The sequence below is a fragment of the Rhinocladiella mackenziei genome, assembly GCF_000835555.1.
Source record: "Rhinocladiella mackenziei CBS 650.93 unplaced genomic scaffold supercont1.2, whole genome shotgun sequence".
Classification (NCBI taxonomy): domain Eukaryota; kingdom Fungi; phylum Ascomycota; class Eurotiomycetes; order Chaetothyriales; family Herpotrichiellaceae; genus Rhinocladiella; species Rhinocladiella mackenziei.
In genome coordinates, this window is record NW_013550603.1 from 4,335,275 (window position 1) to 4,352,292 (window position 17,018).

Below are 17,018 nucleotides of genomic sequence, written 5' to 3' on the forward strand. Positions count from 1 at the left end.
CCTCCTTCGCGACATGATGGAGTTCTTCCGGCAGGGCCATGTCAAGCCTGTGCGCATTGTGCAGGTGACCAGCGCCTCCGCGATCCAAGATGCGTTCCGGTACATGCAGCAGGGTAAGCATATCGGCAAGATTATCCTGCAGGTGCGCGATGACACCGGCGGGCTCGATCTGGGAGAGATCGACAAGACCAAAAAGGGTGGTGCTCAGCTCGACGGGGAAGCATCCTACCTGCTTGTCGGTGGCCTGGGTGGTCTGGGCCGTGCGATGTCACTGTGGATGATCGAGCAAGGTGCCAGGAACCTGACCTTCCTATCCCGCAGCGCCGGCAAAGCCCAGCGTGACCACGACTTCGTCAAGGAAGTCGAGAGCCTGGGATGCACTGCCCAGCTGGTCCAGGGAGACGTTACGAACCTGGACGACGTCGTGCGCGCAGTCGAGGGCGCCGTGGCTCCTCTGAAGGGAATTACCCAGATGTCCATGGTCCTACGCGACCAGATGTTCGACGGGATGAACATCGAGGACTGGCATGTTGTCCATCGCCCCAAGGTCCAGGGAACCTGGAATCTGCACGAGGCGACTCTCTCTCGCAACATCCAGCTCGACCAGTTCATCCTCTTCAGCTCGCCGTCTGGAATCATCGGCAAAACCGGCCAGGCAAACTATGCCAGCGCCAATACTTTCCTTGATTCCTTCGCGCAGTACCGGAAGAGCCAGGGCCTTGCCTGCACGGCCATCGATCTCGGAGCTATGGACGGCGTTGGCTATCTATCCGAAAACCAGGATCTTCTCCGGAAGATGCAAGATACCGGCTGGCGCGTTGTGCAGGAGGCCGAGCTCCATGAAGGTCTGGAAGTTGCCATGACGACCCCCGCTCGCGACAGCTTCCTCCTCGGTATCTCCCGAAGTGTGCCACTCAGCAGCCCGGACAGCAATGGCTGGTTGCGCCGCGACGCACGCATGGCGGTATACCACACTGTCGGCAGCGGAGCCAGCAAGGCAAGCTCTGCGAACGACGGGCTGCGCTCATTCCTCAAGTCCGTCAAGAACGACCCGAACGTTCTCAAGTCCACCGAGAGCGTGAACTTCCTTGCGGTAGAGATCGGGCGGAAGCTGTTCAGCTTGCTGCTGAAGCCGGAGGATGGGGAGATAGGCATCAAGATGAACACGGCTGACCTTGGTCTAGATTCTCTGATTGCTATGGAGCTGCGGAGCTGGTGGAAGCTGAACTTTGGCTTTGATATCACGGTGTTGGAGATGCTGAGTATCGGGAATTTGGAGGCTCTGGGAAAGTTTGCGGCCGAGAAGCTGCTGCAGCTGCATGATCTTTAGGCTGAATACATTAAAAGTAGGTAGCCAGTTGATGCAGTACCCTGTGCTTATTACGGAATTACCACATAGTTGAATTGATTTGATACTCACATAAAAATATCCAAGCTAAGCTGTCCAGACATATCTTGAGCCATCCATCCTGGTCCATAAATCAACCCTCAATACATACAAGTCATAGTGCTAATACGCAAATCAAACATTTCAGACATTTAAGTAAAGCCATCAAGATATACAAGGTCATCAAGATACATAAAACCTTTTATCATAGCGAAGTAAAGGTACCAACAGATACAAACCGAGCAATTAAAATATATATCAAACCACCAGTATACTCAGCCAAGTTGCTAAAATATACAAATCAACCCATCAAGACATAGATTGAATAATCAAGCTACCGAAGTTCAGTCATCGATATACACGAGTCAAGCAATCAAACACAAATTAAGGGATCAACTCATGTAACGAGGGAACCTTCGCTCTCAGCTCGTCCATGATCTCCTTGACGACCACCTTCTTTACAATTTGCGCATTCTCACTATTCAAGTTCGGCGCCGCTAACCCACGGTATTCCTCCTCAGTAAAAAGCGACTGTATATTCTTTCCCTGTTCGTCCAGAGCTCGTTAATATTCGTCCACAAAGCATGCGGAGATGAATCTCACGTGTTGTTCCTGCGACGCGCACGCTGCAGTGACATAAAATCGAGCCCCATAGTCTGCAGACTTTCCCAGAAATCCCAGGTAGATAGGCACTACGATCTTCATGAGTGGCGAAGACTTGACGATGGAGCGAGCAATATCTGTGGCCACGAGGCCCGGGCAGACAGTGTTTATGATGACGAGCACTCTGTCACGAAAAAACGAGTCAGACCAGCTCGAGCAACAACAGAAGCAAGGGACAACAAAAATACCGTCCATCAGTTGCCACCGCTTGCTTACACAATTCCTCGACCGCGTACATCAGCATCAGCTTGCTGTTAGCGTAGTTCGGATCCAGCTTCCCCACTGGCCAGTTATCCCTGCTACTGAAATGTCGAAGAACGCCCTCCTTCGCCCCATACTCAGCCCACCGCGAGATATCCGGATCGAGGTGGTCCCGCGAAGCGACGAAGACAAGATGCGGCGGTCGTTGCCCATTATACGTCATTTCCTTCATCCAATCGAGAAGCAGCAGGCCAAGCAAAGTCGTGCTCAACGTGTTTACCTGGATGGTTTGCTCCCTGACCCGTCTCACATTAGAAACTAGCACCAACAGGTCTAGGCCAAGCTCGGAAATGCAAATGCAACCATGCAGAACAGAAAATACGTACCATCCTTCAGTACTCTCCACGAAGGCGGGATTAATCACACCAACATTCAACACTGCGTAATCGATCCCCCTCCGCCCGGGTTCGCTCTGCTTCAGCTCATTGACAAGGGCAACGCAAGAGTTGTATTCGTTCATATCCAGCTGCAGGGCGTGGATCTTGCCGGGTGGCGCACCGGTGTACTGCGCAATTTGCCCCCTGGCGGCCTCGCCTTGCGCTTTGCTGCGCGATGTGATAATTACAGTTGCGCCAAGTGTTGTAAAGTGCTGTGCTGCCGCTAGGCCAAGACCAGCAGTCGCGCCCGTAACAAGGACCGTCTGCCCATCGAATGAGCCTGGCGGGGGCAAGGACTCTGGCCAGAGTTTGTCGCGGAGACGACCAGGTAGCGTGTAGACCATTGTGGCGGCCCCGGATTGAATTGGGATATCCAGATGCTCGTGAGGCTGAAGTTGCACTGTCACTTAATAAAACTGAGTCAGGCCATTTCCGGGTAACTTGGCAGTGGATATTGTTACGTTAATAAATTGGCAGAATATGCACGGTCAGCCACGCGCCGCCTAAGATCACAGCTTCCCGGTCAGACACCATCAGCACTCTCGTCAGCAAGAGCTTAATCCGACACTGATCGATTGAGATTGTAGCAGCGGTCGCACGTCATAGTAAATAACAAGCTGATGATGGTAATGCAATCTGATACAGAGTACCAAAGAAACCAGGCTGTGAACCCCCAAATTAGACCTGATATATGGCAAGCCCAGTTGCAACCAGCCAACCCCTTCAAAGCCTATTACACACGATAATGCCCTTGTCTCATTAGGCTAGCCTACTCTGCCTCACAAGCGCCAATTCCCATCTGTCGCCCAAAATGTACTACGCCATCTTCCTCAAATCCTGGCTGCAGGAACAGACCCCACGCGCCTCCTCCATGAACACCGCCCCAGCCTTCTACCGCAGGCTCGAGCAGTCGCTGGACGTTGCGCGCAAGGAAAACGGCCTCATGACGATCAAGCCGCGCTGGGACGACAGCGTCGTAGACCTGACAACCAGCGACTTCCTCTCGCTCAACCGCACAGGGCGCATCCGCGAGGAGTTCACGCGCGAGCTCGCCCGCCACGACGAGTTCCAGCTTAGTGCGTCGGGCTCGCGCGTGCAGTACGGGAACTACGACTATCTACTTGAGACGGAGCGCATGGTGGCGGAGTTCCACGGGGCCGAGACGGCTTGGATTGCGCACTCCGGGTTCAATGCGAATGTCGGTGTGCTCGAGGCGATTCCGCTGCCTGGGGATGTGATTGTTTACGATGAGCTGTCGCATGCAAGCACGAATCTAGGGATGAAACTGAGTGTGGCGGCGAAGAGGATTCCCTTTAAGCATAACAGCGTGGATTCGTTGCGGGAGGTTCTGGTGGAGTTGAAAAACGGCGATGGCGGCGCGGCATTTGTGTCGGGGATGCAGTCAGTTCTCATTGCTGTTGAGTCGATCTACAGTATGGAGGGCGACATCTGTCCACTGGTCGAGTTTGTTGAGCTGGCGAAGGAGATGTTCCCTGCTGGGAATGCGCAGTTTATTATCGACGAGGCGCACAGCAACGGTGTGATCGGTCCTAGGGGAGGCGGCCTGGTAAGTCTATTTGTATCTCTTGCTCGTGGACGATTATGGTATTGACTGGGATGCATAGGTCCAAATGCTAGGTTTGGAGAAGGAGATCGCCATCCGCGTGCATGTGTGCAGTAAGGCGTTGGCATCGACGGGAGGCAGGTTTCCAAAATGCCCTGCTCCCTACACAGCGCCTGCTAACAATCCCAGGTGTTATACTCTGCAACAAGACCGTTCGCGCGGCGCTCATCCATAACTCCAAGACGCTGACTTACAGCGGCGCCCCCTCATTCCCAATGGTCGCATCCATCCGCTCCGGATACCAGCTCCTGATAAGCGGTGCCACAGAGCAGGTACGTATAGAACGCCCGAACAGCCCTGCCCAGGTTCTGAAGGGCTACAAGCTAAGAAATCCAATCACCACAGGCCCAGTCCGCTATCCAGGACATCGTAAAATACTTCTTTCAAACAATTACCTCCGACCCCATCTGCGAGGAAGCAATGGACGAAGGCCTCCTGACACTCCCGCTCGTCGAAGACTGGGAGCAGCGCACAGTGCACTCGCACATCGTGCCCATCAAGACGCGGCCGCGCCATGAACAGTATCTGGCCTTCCACTTGGGTATGATGAAGATGAACGCCTATAGCATCTCGTACCCGGTTGTGCCCAAGGGCGGGAGTCGCGTGCGAGTGGTGCTGCATGCGCACAACACGAAGGAGCAGATCGAGCATCTGGTTTCGGGGATCTCTTCGTGGGCGGGGGAGATGCTGGAGCTTGAGCGGGAAAAGGATGGGTTGCCCAGGGCTGCTAGGCAGGTCTTTGCCTTGCAGACGTCGCTGGCAGTGTAAATAGCACTCCAGCTTTTGGTTTTGGTTTTGGTGGAATTTGAATCGTTTCTTGTTCTTTTAGAATATACAAATCTTTACTCCGTACAAGCGTTAAACTCATTTATGTGACTGTCTAATCATCATTGTAAAACCCGTGCGTAAAGCAAAACAACCAAGACCACCTGAGCCATCTTATCGCAATATAGCCCCTGGGGGCCAGCCAATTCAGTCAAAAGGGGCCAAAGATGCAACATCTATGACCGAGTCAGTTAGCACAATCAGCCCCCGCCACGTGTTGCGTTGCCACTCACCGAGTCCTGATACGTCTCCATCTGCTCCGCCAGTTTCCTTATTTCCTCTAGTCTATGACCATTCCTCCCCTTGAATACCTCCCGGTCGCTGTCCATCTCGTTCTCGTCGTGGTTATTAAAGAGCAGCCAGCCCAGCGTCGAAAGAAAATTCCCCGGTTCCACGGGAAGTAGATCAGGGCTCATGCTCTTATTAACGCGGTCGATTTCTTGGACGCAGAGGGATGCTACGCCGCGCGGCTTGCCGTTAGCACTGATTCCTTCACTCCACGCAGGGACTAAAAAAGGGGCAGCAGGCAGACTCACTTGCAGTATCCAAAAGACCCTCGTAGAGCCCGCGCGACTCCCGTCTTGGCCATTGCCCACTGCATTCCTGGAGGGCCTGTAGTACCGTCTTGAGGCGTCGGCTGCGACTAGCGCACTGGGAGATGGCGGGCAGGCTGTTAGTCGTGAATTGTCCGGTGTAATAAGCTACGGCCATCTGGTCGAAGTCCTGGAACCCGGCCGCACGCATTGCGTCGAGGAGGGTCTCGAAGCGCTCCGTGACGTCCTGGGTGTCTGTACTACGTTTAGAAACTGCGCTGACGTCTCCTGATGATGATGCAGCAGATGAGGATGAGGATGTGGCTGGTTCTGTTGCTGAGCTTGTTCCTCCAGCTCTTGGACTGCTGTCACCACTAGGTCTGGTTCTGCTGTTGCTACTTATCAGCATAGGCGGGATAGGTAGCACGGCGATTAGTGTTGCACATACGTTTTCGAGGAAGAAGAGCTACTCGTCGCTTCGTGGTGGGCGAGGAGCTGTGGGCGTTGCTTTGACTCACTGGGGGAACAGCTGCGCGATCAGCTTAGAATATCCACGACGATAGGATAATACACATGTCCCAAAGAGGGCAAGAAGTAGGCCAACAGCCCTATATGACATAAAATATAGATGCTTACCCATGGTTTGCGGCGTTGTACCGACCTCCCGGGGTCGGAAGCGGACCAGACTCTGCTCGGGGATCAACGTCGGATCCGACTTGGCAATCGCCACGCTGCTGCTGCTGGATATGGGGCGGAGAAGCCGCACCGCCTAAGATGTGAGAGCGAATCTGTTCCAGGTGGCCGGCGCAAGGTCCCGTCGTGCTATTACAGTTACATCGCGAGACGGGTAAGCTCGGGTAGGAGTGTGGCGGCATGGGGTTTTCCGTAGTCGTTGTCAGGGTCATTGCCATTACCGGGTCTGCGTGAGGCCAGGCTGACGAGCTTGGCTGGCCTGAAGCATCATACGACATGATATTGTTCATCATGGCGAGGGAGGGTGGGGAATTGGGAACGGAGGAGGCAAGGTTGTGAAAGTCCATATAGCTGAGATCATCGACACCGGCGTCTGTCGGCCAATGCAGATGCTGGGAGGGCGCCAGGCCTTCTTGGGGGTTTGGATCGTCGACGTGTCTTTCTCCCTGCATTCTGTCCATGTCTTCGAGGGTACATGTCAGGTTGTCCTCCTTCATTTTCCGGCCTATATCGCCAATGGGTGCAAAGTAAGCAGATGCCATTGCGGGAGCGGGTGTTTTCTGAGGGTCCGTACGGCGGTTCCTTTGTGATATTCTGTTCTGCAGTCTGCTTTCCTGTCAAACTGGGTACAGTAGAAAGCCAAGGACAGGTACAGATGCGCCTACCTTCTTCTTTCTACTGCATGGGGGTTAGTCGAGCGCCCCGAAGGCTGTGCAGGCTTCGCCGGCTTGCTTCCTGTCGATAACATGGAGATTGTCGAACAAGGTCTCATTGAACGGCCGGATAGTAGCAAGTGCCCTTTGTTGAAAAGGGGGTTATCACCCCTATGCAGGATTTAGGGGTAGAAATAGGAGAAGAAAAGGGGTCAAACTAACGTGTATATATACCAGCAACCTGGCAGGACTGGTTGTGGGGTAGACAGAGCATTCAATACATTTCAAGTTGTTCCCTAGTTCGACAGAGATCAACCGTTGAGAGAATGGATGCAGAAATGCATGCACATTGGGCTATGGAGACTTTGTCTACCCGAGACTATCTAAGGGTGAATGAGTGACTTAAATACACAGCTGCTGCTCCTGCGTGGCTCCAGACTACGGCAGGCTGCAATGCGGGGGTATAGCGGGCATAAGTACAGTCTGGACTATACAACATCAACCATTCGGAGTTTGATAGCCGGGTTGTGCGTTTATCAATTGGGTAGTTGTAACACCCAAATATCACGCCACGAATCCCCGGCCGCCACAAAAGTGGCAGGAAGGGGGCTGGAAGCCGAAAATGGGCAAAGAGATGAAAGGATCGAAAGGTATAAGAAGAGCCTTAGATAGACAGGTTTCAGTACATTGCCATTCCACACCCTACCTTATGCACTCGCAGCGATTTGTGATCCCCTTGTGAAAGACCATTACCCTTCGTTAGTATCGTTGCTATAGCAGTCGTCAGCTCGGGATCGTACCACAACAATGTCTTTCTTTTGCGGCGGGGATAGTATAAGACTATAGTGCCACGGCAGCTACGGTTCAGGCATGGCAGTCGTCACGACGGGCCGCGCCACGCCTGCCAACCCAACCCCCCCCCCCCCCTCCAAATCTTAAACACGCTTCTAACACATGTGTCGAGCTCTATTATTCGCCGTTCCCTGTGAGCACACAGGGCATGAGGGGGGGACGGCATTTGCTGTCGTCCACTGTCAACTTGGACTGCTGTGCCGCAGGTCTCTTTTGGTTACACAGAGCCAGGAGAGGTCGCTTGCTACGTAGTCTCCACCAAATGCGGGGGACTCAACGGGCTCAGATCCCTGCCGTAGTCCTCGAAAATAATTCTAGTATCCACAAGAAAGGTTAATTGGCTGCTCTCGTGGCTCAAGCGCAAATGCTCTTAGGCGCAGAATACGTAGAATTAACAACTAAGATGCACAATTTCAGAATAGCGCTGCAGGTGCAGTATATAGCCGACCCGGGAGCACATTTCCGAGACCAGGGCTTTGCCTAACTAGATACGGGAAGCGACAAATCCGCGGCCAAGTCAGTATCTTTCTAATAGGGCCCTATTAGAGAAGCCTAGCTTGAACCTCCCCACAATTTTGGGCCTTTAGTAAGCGCCTGCGTTTGTCCTTTTGAGTCTGCAATACTCCGTACGAAGGTACCTTTCAAAAGTCTTTTTCCTAGGCCGTGCGCAGTGGCTTTTTTAGCGCGCATTGGCGCATACTGTTTCTTTAGTACTAACCCCCCCCCCCTGAATAAATGTCCTGCAGGGCCTTGTTGGCGTCATAATACTAACTAATCCCAGTACAGCCACATTACTAATCAAATCGCTCAGAAACTCCTAGATTTACCGCTTCTTTTACAATTTGTTACGATTCTTGTCGGCAGAATATCCCCACCATCATTTTCCCAATGGACTCGCAGCAGATTACTCCTCGCACCCCTACAGCGCCGAGGCATCGGAACCTCGAAACCTCGCGTGATACACGTATCGTGATTCAAACTGCACTCTTATTCCAAGTTCCATACGAACAAATCCGTAAGAAGTTGAATGTTACAGATCGCCAGGTTAAGTGGTGTCGAACTGGGGAACAACTTGAAATATATTGAATGCTCTGTCTACCTCACAACCGGTCCTGCCAGGTTGCCGGTATATATTTTGGAGGGGTGATATGGGGGCTGCCAAACCAGCACCTGTCTCGACTCAAATCAAACAACCAACACACCACACAACAGGCCAAAGTGGGAGCGCGAGCTTAAGGATCACTCCAAAAGGCAGGTAGGTAAGAGCGTCAAGGTACACGAATATAGGCTAATAACAGTTGTGCCCAAAATGTCTGTTGCTGTCTCTGCCGTTGTTGCGTATCTGTCATGCATGTTGCTCCTCCTTTTTCCTGTGTCTCCCTCCGAAAGAGAGCCATCTGTTCAACATTTGCACTGTTTGCTTACTCTGTCACGTGACTGATTGGCATAGGCCGACCTCACCCCATCACCACCTTCGCGGCCACACCACCTAAGCGGCCAAAATACCCCATATACTGTACGCGAGCACACCTACTCTACGGCTGTTGAACAGTATTTGAAGAAATGGTGACCAATCATTCATGACAGACCAGGTTATTTTGCAGCACTCGCTCAACTAGGCCGTATCACCATTGACAGGAAACAATGATGACGTACACTCGTTAAATAGATATATGGACGGGGCTCTATTCTGTACTCATTAGGAGAGCCAGAGCACTCTTTCAATCCACGAAGTTTGACAACGGCCCACAAAATTGGCGGCAAACAATAGCTGTCAAACTGGGGAACAACTTGAGATATATTGAATGCTCTGTCTATCTAGCAACTGGTCCTGCCAGGTGTCGGACTTTCTGTGCAACTTGAGATGAAGGAGCGCTCTGTTCCCTATCTACCTATCGAGGTGTTGAGGCTCCTTTTATAGACACACGAATGCTACACTGTTGCACAGAGCAACCATCTGTAACGTCGTTGCCTATGGAGACCTCTCATCATCCAACACCAGGTTGCTGGGATATATACACATTGGGTTGACCCCTTTTCTTCTCCTATTTCTACCCCTAAATCCTACATAGGGGTGACAACCAAGGGGCACTTGCTACTATTCGGCCGTTCAATGAGACCTTGTTCGACACCTTTGTGTTCAACACAATTCTGTCACGGGACCACGTGCCAAGGGTTACAGGAAAGGTGTGAGTCTGTACACCACCTTTTGTTATTAAAGCGTAGCGTTTAGCGAAGCTTTTTTAGACTCCGACCTAGGGATCAATTGTGTTCACGTGACTAAAAAAGGCAAGTCCCGTGACCTGGTCCCGTCACATCACATGACCTCGAAGCCTTGGCAATCTCCATCGTAGTGACCCCGGGGGTTGGAGGGCTAAGCGCCAATCCTTCCACGACCCCTAGGTAATCCAAAAAAGCGGGTCCTGTTATTCTGTATACTGATCACGTGACGCGCGTTATTCTGTACACCGCCTCTAATTGGTCCGGATTTTAGTTTTTCCGGTTGTCTGCGTGATTCGCAGACAAGTAAAGGTGTTGCCTGAATATCCGCCTTCGGTTTAGGCGGCGTGCGTCGCATGTTATCGCCTGCATCCTTCTATGCCGCGCCGGTGCCCCTCCCGGTCAGCTACTTCAAAATATCCTCAAACCCTGATCCTCGACGCAGCCCGTTTCGGCCCCAGACTTGCAACTCCCCCCCAAGTCTCCAACTCCTACGTGACACATTTGGTTCCACCGACAGCACGACCTGCAGGCCCAGCTGATCCTGTCCATCTACACCTTTACCCAAGATGTCTGAAGCGATCGGCGACAGTGCGTCTCATTGTACCGCCTGGCCAAGTTGATTCGTGTGATGGGCTTTTCTGGCGTATGCCCCAGACTTACGAAGAGCTGGGGGACTGTCACCAAAACAATCTCAGTTGCCGTGGTTAACACTCGTCTCTTGTTGCATAGTCCGTGCCGGGCTTCTACGTCTTGAACCTGGTGGAGAATGATGTGGAAGACCGCGAAGGCGCAGCTGATGTCTTCGTGTAGGCCGGCGCAGTAAGCTAAGCATCGCACCTAGTGCCTCTAATCACAAAAATACCCCACGAGTTGATCGGCAGTGTGTACATACATTGCTACCTACGCTCCGCCTCGAATTTACAACGTCGAGCTGGACTATGTCCTTCAGCACCTAGGAGAATGAGCCAGCGGCCCTATGCGCAACCCTCGTCCTGAGACGATCGCCGTCGTGGTCAATGCCACGCTCAGGATACCTAAAGCCCTTGTCCCTTATCGCGTTTCGATGGCATGGCCTGCTCTAGTCTGTTGTCGCGTTGATATGCTCTATCCACGCCGCAAGGCCCTTCGGGAAATATCAGCAAAGAGTTGTTTGCGGACGAGGCGATCAACTCGGCAGCTATGAAAACCAAAACTAGGTGGTCGGGTGATTCACAGGGTCAAGATACAAAAACCCTGGGAAGAGGGGGAAGTGAGAGGGAGAAAGGGCAGTCGACGATTCGATCTTGCTGAGCATCACATCCCAGGACCCCAACCCATCCTCCTGCTGCGCTGTTCGATACCACCATTTCTCGTTGTTTCTATGCAGGAACAGGTTCCATAGGAGCATCGATTCCTCCTGTGACGACGTCATATCGAGTTTGGCGTAGGCGGCTGCGCGGAATTGAACATCGCTATCGCTACATTCGAGGCGCATCCTCCAGCCGATATATGTGTGGTCCGTTCCGATCTGTCGTACGACAAGTGCCGTCGCGGAGATGAGCAGCGCAATCGTGAGAATCTGGCTGAACAAGCTTGCCATGCCAAGGGAAATGATATGGATGCCAAAAGCTGCCATCCCATGGCACGAGTCGCGCTGTAGAGCTTCGGTCTAGGAGGGCGCGGAGTCGTCTAGAGACACTCAATGACTATGCCGCGAGTGGTGCTCGCCGTGATGACTTTGCTGTCCGGGAGGGCTAACACTTTGACCTCTTCACGATGTCCATCTGTCTTCTCCGACTTCATCACTGCGGGGTCGAGAGCATGCCGGTTCACTCCTTGCACTACTCGGCGGATGACCACCGAAACCAGTATTACCACGCTATTGGTCATATCCCACCGGTCACCTATTAGAATGCCAAAGACAATAGGAACAAGTGTCAAAGTTCACATAGGCGCACAATACCTCGCCAGATTCGTTCGCACTATGAATGCAGAGTACTGATTGAGGGTCCCATCATCCCGCTGCCCCTGAAACCGCTCGACAAGACAGGCGAAACACGGATGAAACACACACGCCACCATGACTGCCTTTAAACATGTTGAACCACTTCAACTTCAGTACCCTCCCACAGATCATTCAAAATGAGACTTTCCATCATTGAGTGTATTTTAATTGCCTTCCTATGTCGCACAGTAAACGCCGAAAATGGGACCTTCCACTCGGACCGCTTTCCTGGAGCCGAGCTGTCCCACCCTCCCATCTGCACGGCAACCATTCCCTCCATGAATGACGTACTCTGTGTCTACACCTACGCCTCATTCAGCAACAACAGAGGCATTTCAATCTTCACAACACCCGATATCCACTCGCACTTTGCTCTCCTTCTCAGACGACACTACTCTTCTCCCGATCCTACTACCAATGCCACTCCGTTAAAATGGGAGTCCAAGTTCATCCCTGGCAAAGGAATTGGCGTCCGTGCCACCTCGCCACTTACATACGGCGAGAAACTCTCCTCTTTCACACCAGTCCTGCTGTCGTATCTCGACGAGCGATCTCTCACTTCCCTCGAGAGGGAACACTATCTCCGTACTGCCATCGAGCAACTTCCCACCCCGACACGGTCGAAATTTCTCGATCTCACACGCATCTACGATGACGACCGCATCGAAGTCCAAGACGTAATCAAGGCCAATTCCTTCGAGCTCCAGGTTGGCGGGGTGATGCACCTTGCCGTCTTCCCCGAAAGCTCTCGCTTTAATCACGACTGTGCCCCCAACACGCAGTATTACATGGACGCAGAGCGACTCACCCATGTTCTTCACGCGACAAGAGAGGTGCGCGAGGGGGAAGAATTGAGTATCGCGTATATCGATCCCTTAAGGAGCTCCAGGAAGCGGGGTTATCATCTAAAGGCTGCGTTTCATTTCATGTGCGGCTGTGAGAGATGTTCGAACCCAGACGAGTCCGACGTTCACACTTCTATGATTCACTCCCTGCACGAGACATTCCAGGACTGGGACTGGACCGAAGATAGCCTACCTTCCTCCATCACACAGCTCCTCCCCGTATTCATTCCCTCCAAGTATTTCAATCATCCAATCACGAACGCCGCCGAGTATCTTATCAAGCTGCACGAGCAAGAAGGATTACAGGGGTTTGTGGACACTCCGTATGGGCATGCGGCCCTGGCATATGCAAGTTTACAGCAAGAAGGACCGGCGATGATGTATGCGGAGAAAGCTCTACGAGCGCTGAGGTTGCGATTCGGACCCGCTGGTGGAGGGAATGAAGGTGTTTGGGAGGGGATTCTGACCCAAGGTATCAAAGGACATTGGAGTTGGGGGAGACGACTCAGAAAGAATGGCCGAATAGATCAAAAGGAAGAACTATAGGCCCCAGAAGGGATGGCAAATGCATTTGGTTCGGAAGATTTGGTTTCGCTCCGGTGATTTGATAAAGGCAAAGAATGGAGAGCACGAATTTTTCAACGTTCGAATCGCTTCACTTTTGAAACCCTCCGGACTGGTTCTCGACTTCCCTTACAGTATGTGCCCCCTTATCCAAGTCATCGCATGGCCTATCTCCGAGCAGATTCCTATGTTCCTATCTTGCAGAGCGGATTAGCTGAGTCTTGTATGGCGGCAGCCAGCTGTCAACCCTGTGTCGATTTATATCCCCATGAGTCGGCCTCGAGACTTTGTGCAGTGGCAAATGTCACTGACTGCCATCTCTCTTCTTATTTATCTGTGTATTGGCGTGATTAACGGGATTAGCCATAGGCACCAGCAGGTTGGAAACGCCATTAACGTCTGTGGGAAAGCCATGGCAGCCAATCAAGAAAATAGAGCGCAGCTCTCTTGCCAGTGATTGGGTGCTGGGAAAAGGCCATTAAACAAGGGATACCTCGCGACTGACATTGCCATCTGTCGTGCCGATTGGCCGGGCCGGTTTCGCAGATACGCGAAGGGTCGGCGAACCATGTGAGTACAGATAAGTGTAGACAGTGAAGTAGGCACCATACTATAGGTTGGACGAATACTAAAAAGGGGAAAGGGAGGGGGTGGGAAGGGCCGTGTTTACAACGCGCCGGTCAACACTACGAAAACTATGAAAAGTCTTCCCAAAGGGGGTATGGCATAGAAGATCTGGTACATTAATGGAGAGTTCCATGAGAGATTATATGCATATGCGTAGACTTTGCAAAGGAGCCCAGTTTGGGCCTTGGAGGTCCCCAACAGTGTTCCGATCTAGTAGATCGCGATCTACTAGTTACGCGATCTAGTAGTTCTCGATCGCGTCGTCGATGGATCTAGTAGATCCGGCAACGGATTAACCATTTTCCGTGATCACGTGCCCCAAGGGGTGCGCCCCCGTCACCCATCGGATCTAGTCTACGGACAACTTAACCCCCGACGGATTAACAATTTTCCGAGATCACGTGCTCCCAGGTATGCTCCCCGCGTCACCCATCGGATCCAGTCTATGGACCGCCCAACCGCTGCACCGTTGAACGACCAGTAACACTCAGGAAAACGCTCTTGATGACCGGGTTGATGGCTCGAAAGGGGCAACAGTCTTGTAAAGGCGAGGGATGTAATAGCCGGGCTTAAGACGAACCGGTGGAGAACGGAGGTAGCGCGTAGCAATTACCTAGTCCCCTATGGGCTTAGCCCGTACAGGGTGTATGAATATCGCATCGCATCGCATCGCACCGCCCAACCCTCAACGGATTAACCTTTTTCCGTGATCACGTGCTCCACCAGGGGATAGGGGAGGGCTGGAATACCTAATTGGGAATGCCGAGAGCGCGATCGAGTAATTATCTACTAGATCTCGATCGCGTCGACGGTGGCGATCTAGTAGATCGGAACACTGGTCCCCAAACCGGTCCCTCGCAGACGGCCGTGTACAGTTGCCATATATCTTGAGAGAGAGAGAAATGTAAGGTGTGAGAGCAGAGGTTCCGAAAATGGGACTGAGTATGGGTGACAATGTGTCAAACTTCTCGTGCAACTTGAAATGAAGGAGCGCTCTGTTTTCTATCTGCTTGTCGAGGTCCTGAGACTCCTTTTATAGACACACGAATACTACATCGTTGCACAGAGCAACCGTCTGTAACGTCGTCGCCTATGGAGACCTCTCGTCATCCAACACAATGAGGAATGAAGAATTGGGCAGTAAGCCTGAGCAGTGTGCGCATTGGCAGTACAGTGACAAGACCGCTATCCAAACTGGTGCCAAGGCCAGGTGCAGATTCGCCGCCGAATACCAGACTAGGCACCACCCTATAAATCCGGTCCAGATACATTTCGGGCTCTAGAGCCGATTTAGGCTCCCGGGCCCACGTGCTCCTCACTAGAGTATAAGCATCTCTCTAGCCCGGAACTTGCGTACCTAGGTCTAGATTCCTCTACCCACGTGCCTTAACCGATGTTTAGACATATACCTCTTCATAGAGAGGTGTTCTTCACGGCTCTTGGCACATACCTAGGGATGCTTACCCATATTTCCCTTCCTATGTCTATAAATTCCATAGGGGCGTCCCCTAGCCTTGAACGACGCCGGAAAAGTTTACGTACCCAGGTCCGCCTACCCATATTCGCTTACCCGTATTCCCAGCTTCTAACCCCTATGACTTGAGCGAGAGCCCAATTCGGCACAGGAGCCCGAAAGTGTCTAGTGAAGCTCACCGGTGTCGCCAGAGATTGAAAAATATGATGTGGAAGCAAAATACATCCAACGAAATCACGCCATCCACCTCGATCTCTATATATTTCATCACTATCTATGTCGTATTCGGGAAAAGGCAGAGGAAGCTAAAGTTTGAGGCTAGTACGATGACCAGGTTCTATTGGAGACTGGTGCCTAGGCTGTTAATCAAGGGGAGATCCTGAGTCTTTCCGGATCCGATCGCCCACCAAAGGGTTTGTTCATGAATGCATAAGGATCCAGATGACCTTTTCTGACAGGATGCTCGATACTTCGACTTTCAGCTACTATTTTCAGCGGAATGTTCCTAATGAAGCTTACTGCGGAGAACTCATTGTTCATTGCGGCGAGCAACAGCGAACGTCTTTGGCGAGGACCCCTACCCCTGCTGAATTCACATGACTAATTTGGCCTTTCTTCGTCTGGGCAGAGATCGACACACCTGGTGAGCGGAATAAGGTCCTCGGTTGGGCAGCGTTTGTCGTGGGAGACCGAAAACACATTTCAAATCGGTACCATGTCCCTGTCCAGGACAGATTTCTTCATGCTGAAGCTGAAATGCCTCATGACGACTACGACCGCAAACTGCGAGAGCGCGAATACCATGCGAGCCAAAAGACTGCCACAAAATTTGTTCGAACAGAGATAGGCAAAGCATTAGAGGACTCAACGACCGGCAAGTTGTACCAAGAGCTCTTGAGCCTTCGTAGGCAAGGCACTAGCTTTTGCGATATCGGGGGGCCGAGGTTGAAGCTTAGGGCATATCAAGTTTTGGTTAACACACGATCAAAGGCACGTTGGAAGGAACTGTGGCTCAACGACCGCTATAACCGGATCCTCCAGACCAGAGAAAGGATCTCAAACAACAAGACCACAGCGGCCCACGATACTAAAGCGCTATTCCGGGGTCGTGCCAGAGCGAGCACGCTGGCACGGTCGGTCGAATCCAGTGCACCTCAAACCCGGGAACACATGCTGCCCGATGTGGCCGATCTTCTTACTCTACCAGAGGAACTTTGATGGTACGTATCGCCCCGGAGAGAATGCTGCCCGAGGCTAAGAGAAGTTATATCAGCAATACCTACACCTGTCATAACAAAAAGTTTACATCGAAGGCGGGGAAAGTAGGTCGAGTCCGATACTGAAGCCTCGAGGTCGAATTTGTATCAATGCATGCAATCACGGATCCTTCAGAAAGGATCCAGACTTTCTGGCAGGGCCTGTCGGGCTTTGAG

The 17,018-nt window shown here is 52.2% G+C and overlaps 6 protein-coding genes across 6 annotated transcripts; 4 read left to right on the forward strand and 2 right to left on the reverse strand.

Moving 5' to 3' along the window:
- Positions 1–16: 16 nt before the first annotated feature.
- Positions 17–1,330, forward strand: Z518_03334 (uncharacterized protein; the record flags this gene model as incomplete). The annotated part of the gene is made up of 1 exon (XM_013420359.1): positions 17–1,330. One exon carries the CDS (start codon positions 17–19, stop codon positions 1,328–1,330), a length of 1,314 nt encoding a protein of 437 aa, XP_013275813.1.
- A 441-nt stretch (positions 1,331–1,771) lies between these two features.
- Z518_03335 (uncharacterized protein) lies at positions 1,772–3,032 on the reverse strand (the record flags this gene model as incomplete). Its single annotated transcript, XM_013420360.1, has 4 exons — positions 1,772–1,933; positions 1,991–2,174; positions 2,239–2,547; positions 2,638–3,032. 4 exons carry the CDS (start codon positions 3,030–3,032, stop codon positions 1,772–1,774), a joined length of 1,050 nt encoding a protein of 349 aa, XP_013275814.1.
- Positions 3,033–3,499: 467 nt separating this feature from the next.
- Z518_03336 (uncharacterized protein) lies at positions 3,500–5,080 on the forward strand (the record flags this gene model as incomplete). The annotated part of the gene is made up of 4 exons (XM_013420361.1): positions 3,500–4,255; positions 4,314–4,365; positions 4,442–4,584; positions 4,658–5,080. The coding sequence occupies 4 exons, from the start codon at positions 3,500–3,502 to the stop codon at positions 5,078–5,080; spliced, it is 1,374 nt and encodes a 457-aa protein (XP_013275815.1).
- A 119-nt stretch (positions 5,081–5,199) lies between these two features.
- Positions 5,200–6,905, reverse strand: Z518_03337 (uncharacterized protein; the record flags this gene model as incomplete). The annotated part of the gene is made up of 5 exons (XM_013420362.1): positions 5,200–5,313; positions 5,371–5,594; positions 5,674–6,059; positions 6,119–6,187; positions 6,307–6,905. The coding sequence occupies 5 exons, from the start codon at positions 6,903–6,905 to the stop codon at positions 5,200–5,202; spliced, it is 1,392 nt and encodes a 463-aa protein (XP_013275816.1).
- A 5,307-nt stretch (positions 6,906–12,212) lies between these two features.
- Z518_03338 (uncharacterized protein) lies at positions 12,213–13,466 on the forward strand (the record flags this gene model as incomplete). The annotated part of the gene is made up of 1 exon (XM_013420363.1): positions 12,213–13,466. One exon carries the CDS (start codon positions 12,213–12,215, stop codon positions 13,464–13,466), a length of 1,254 nt encoding a protein of 417 aa, XP_013275817.1.
- A 2,875-nt stretch (positions 13,467–16,341) lies between these two features.
- Positions 16,342–16,803, forward strand: Z518_03339 (uncharacterized protein; the record flags this gene model as incomplete). Its single annotated transcript, XM_013420364.1, has 1 exon — positions 16,342–16,803. The coding sequence occupies one exon, from the start codon at positions 16,342–16,344 to the stop codon at positions 16,801–16,803; it is 462 nt and encodes a 153-aa protein (XP_013275818.1).
- Between the last annotated feature and the right edge of the window lie 215 nt (positions 16,804–17,018).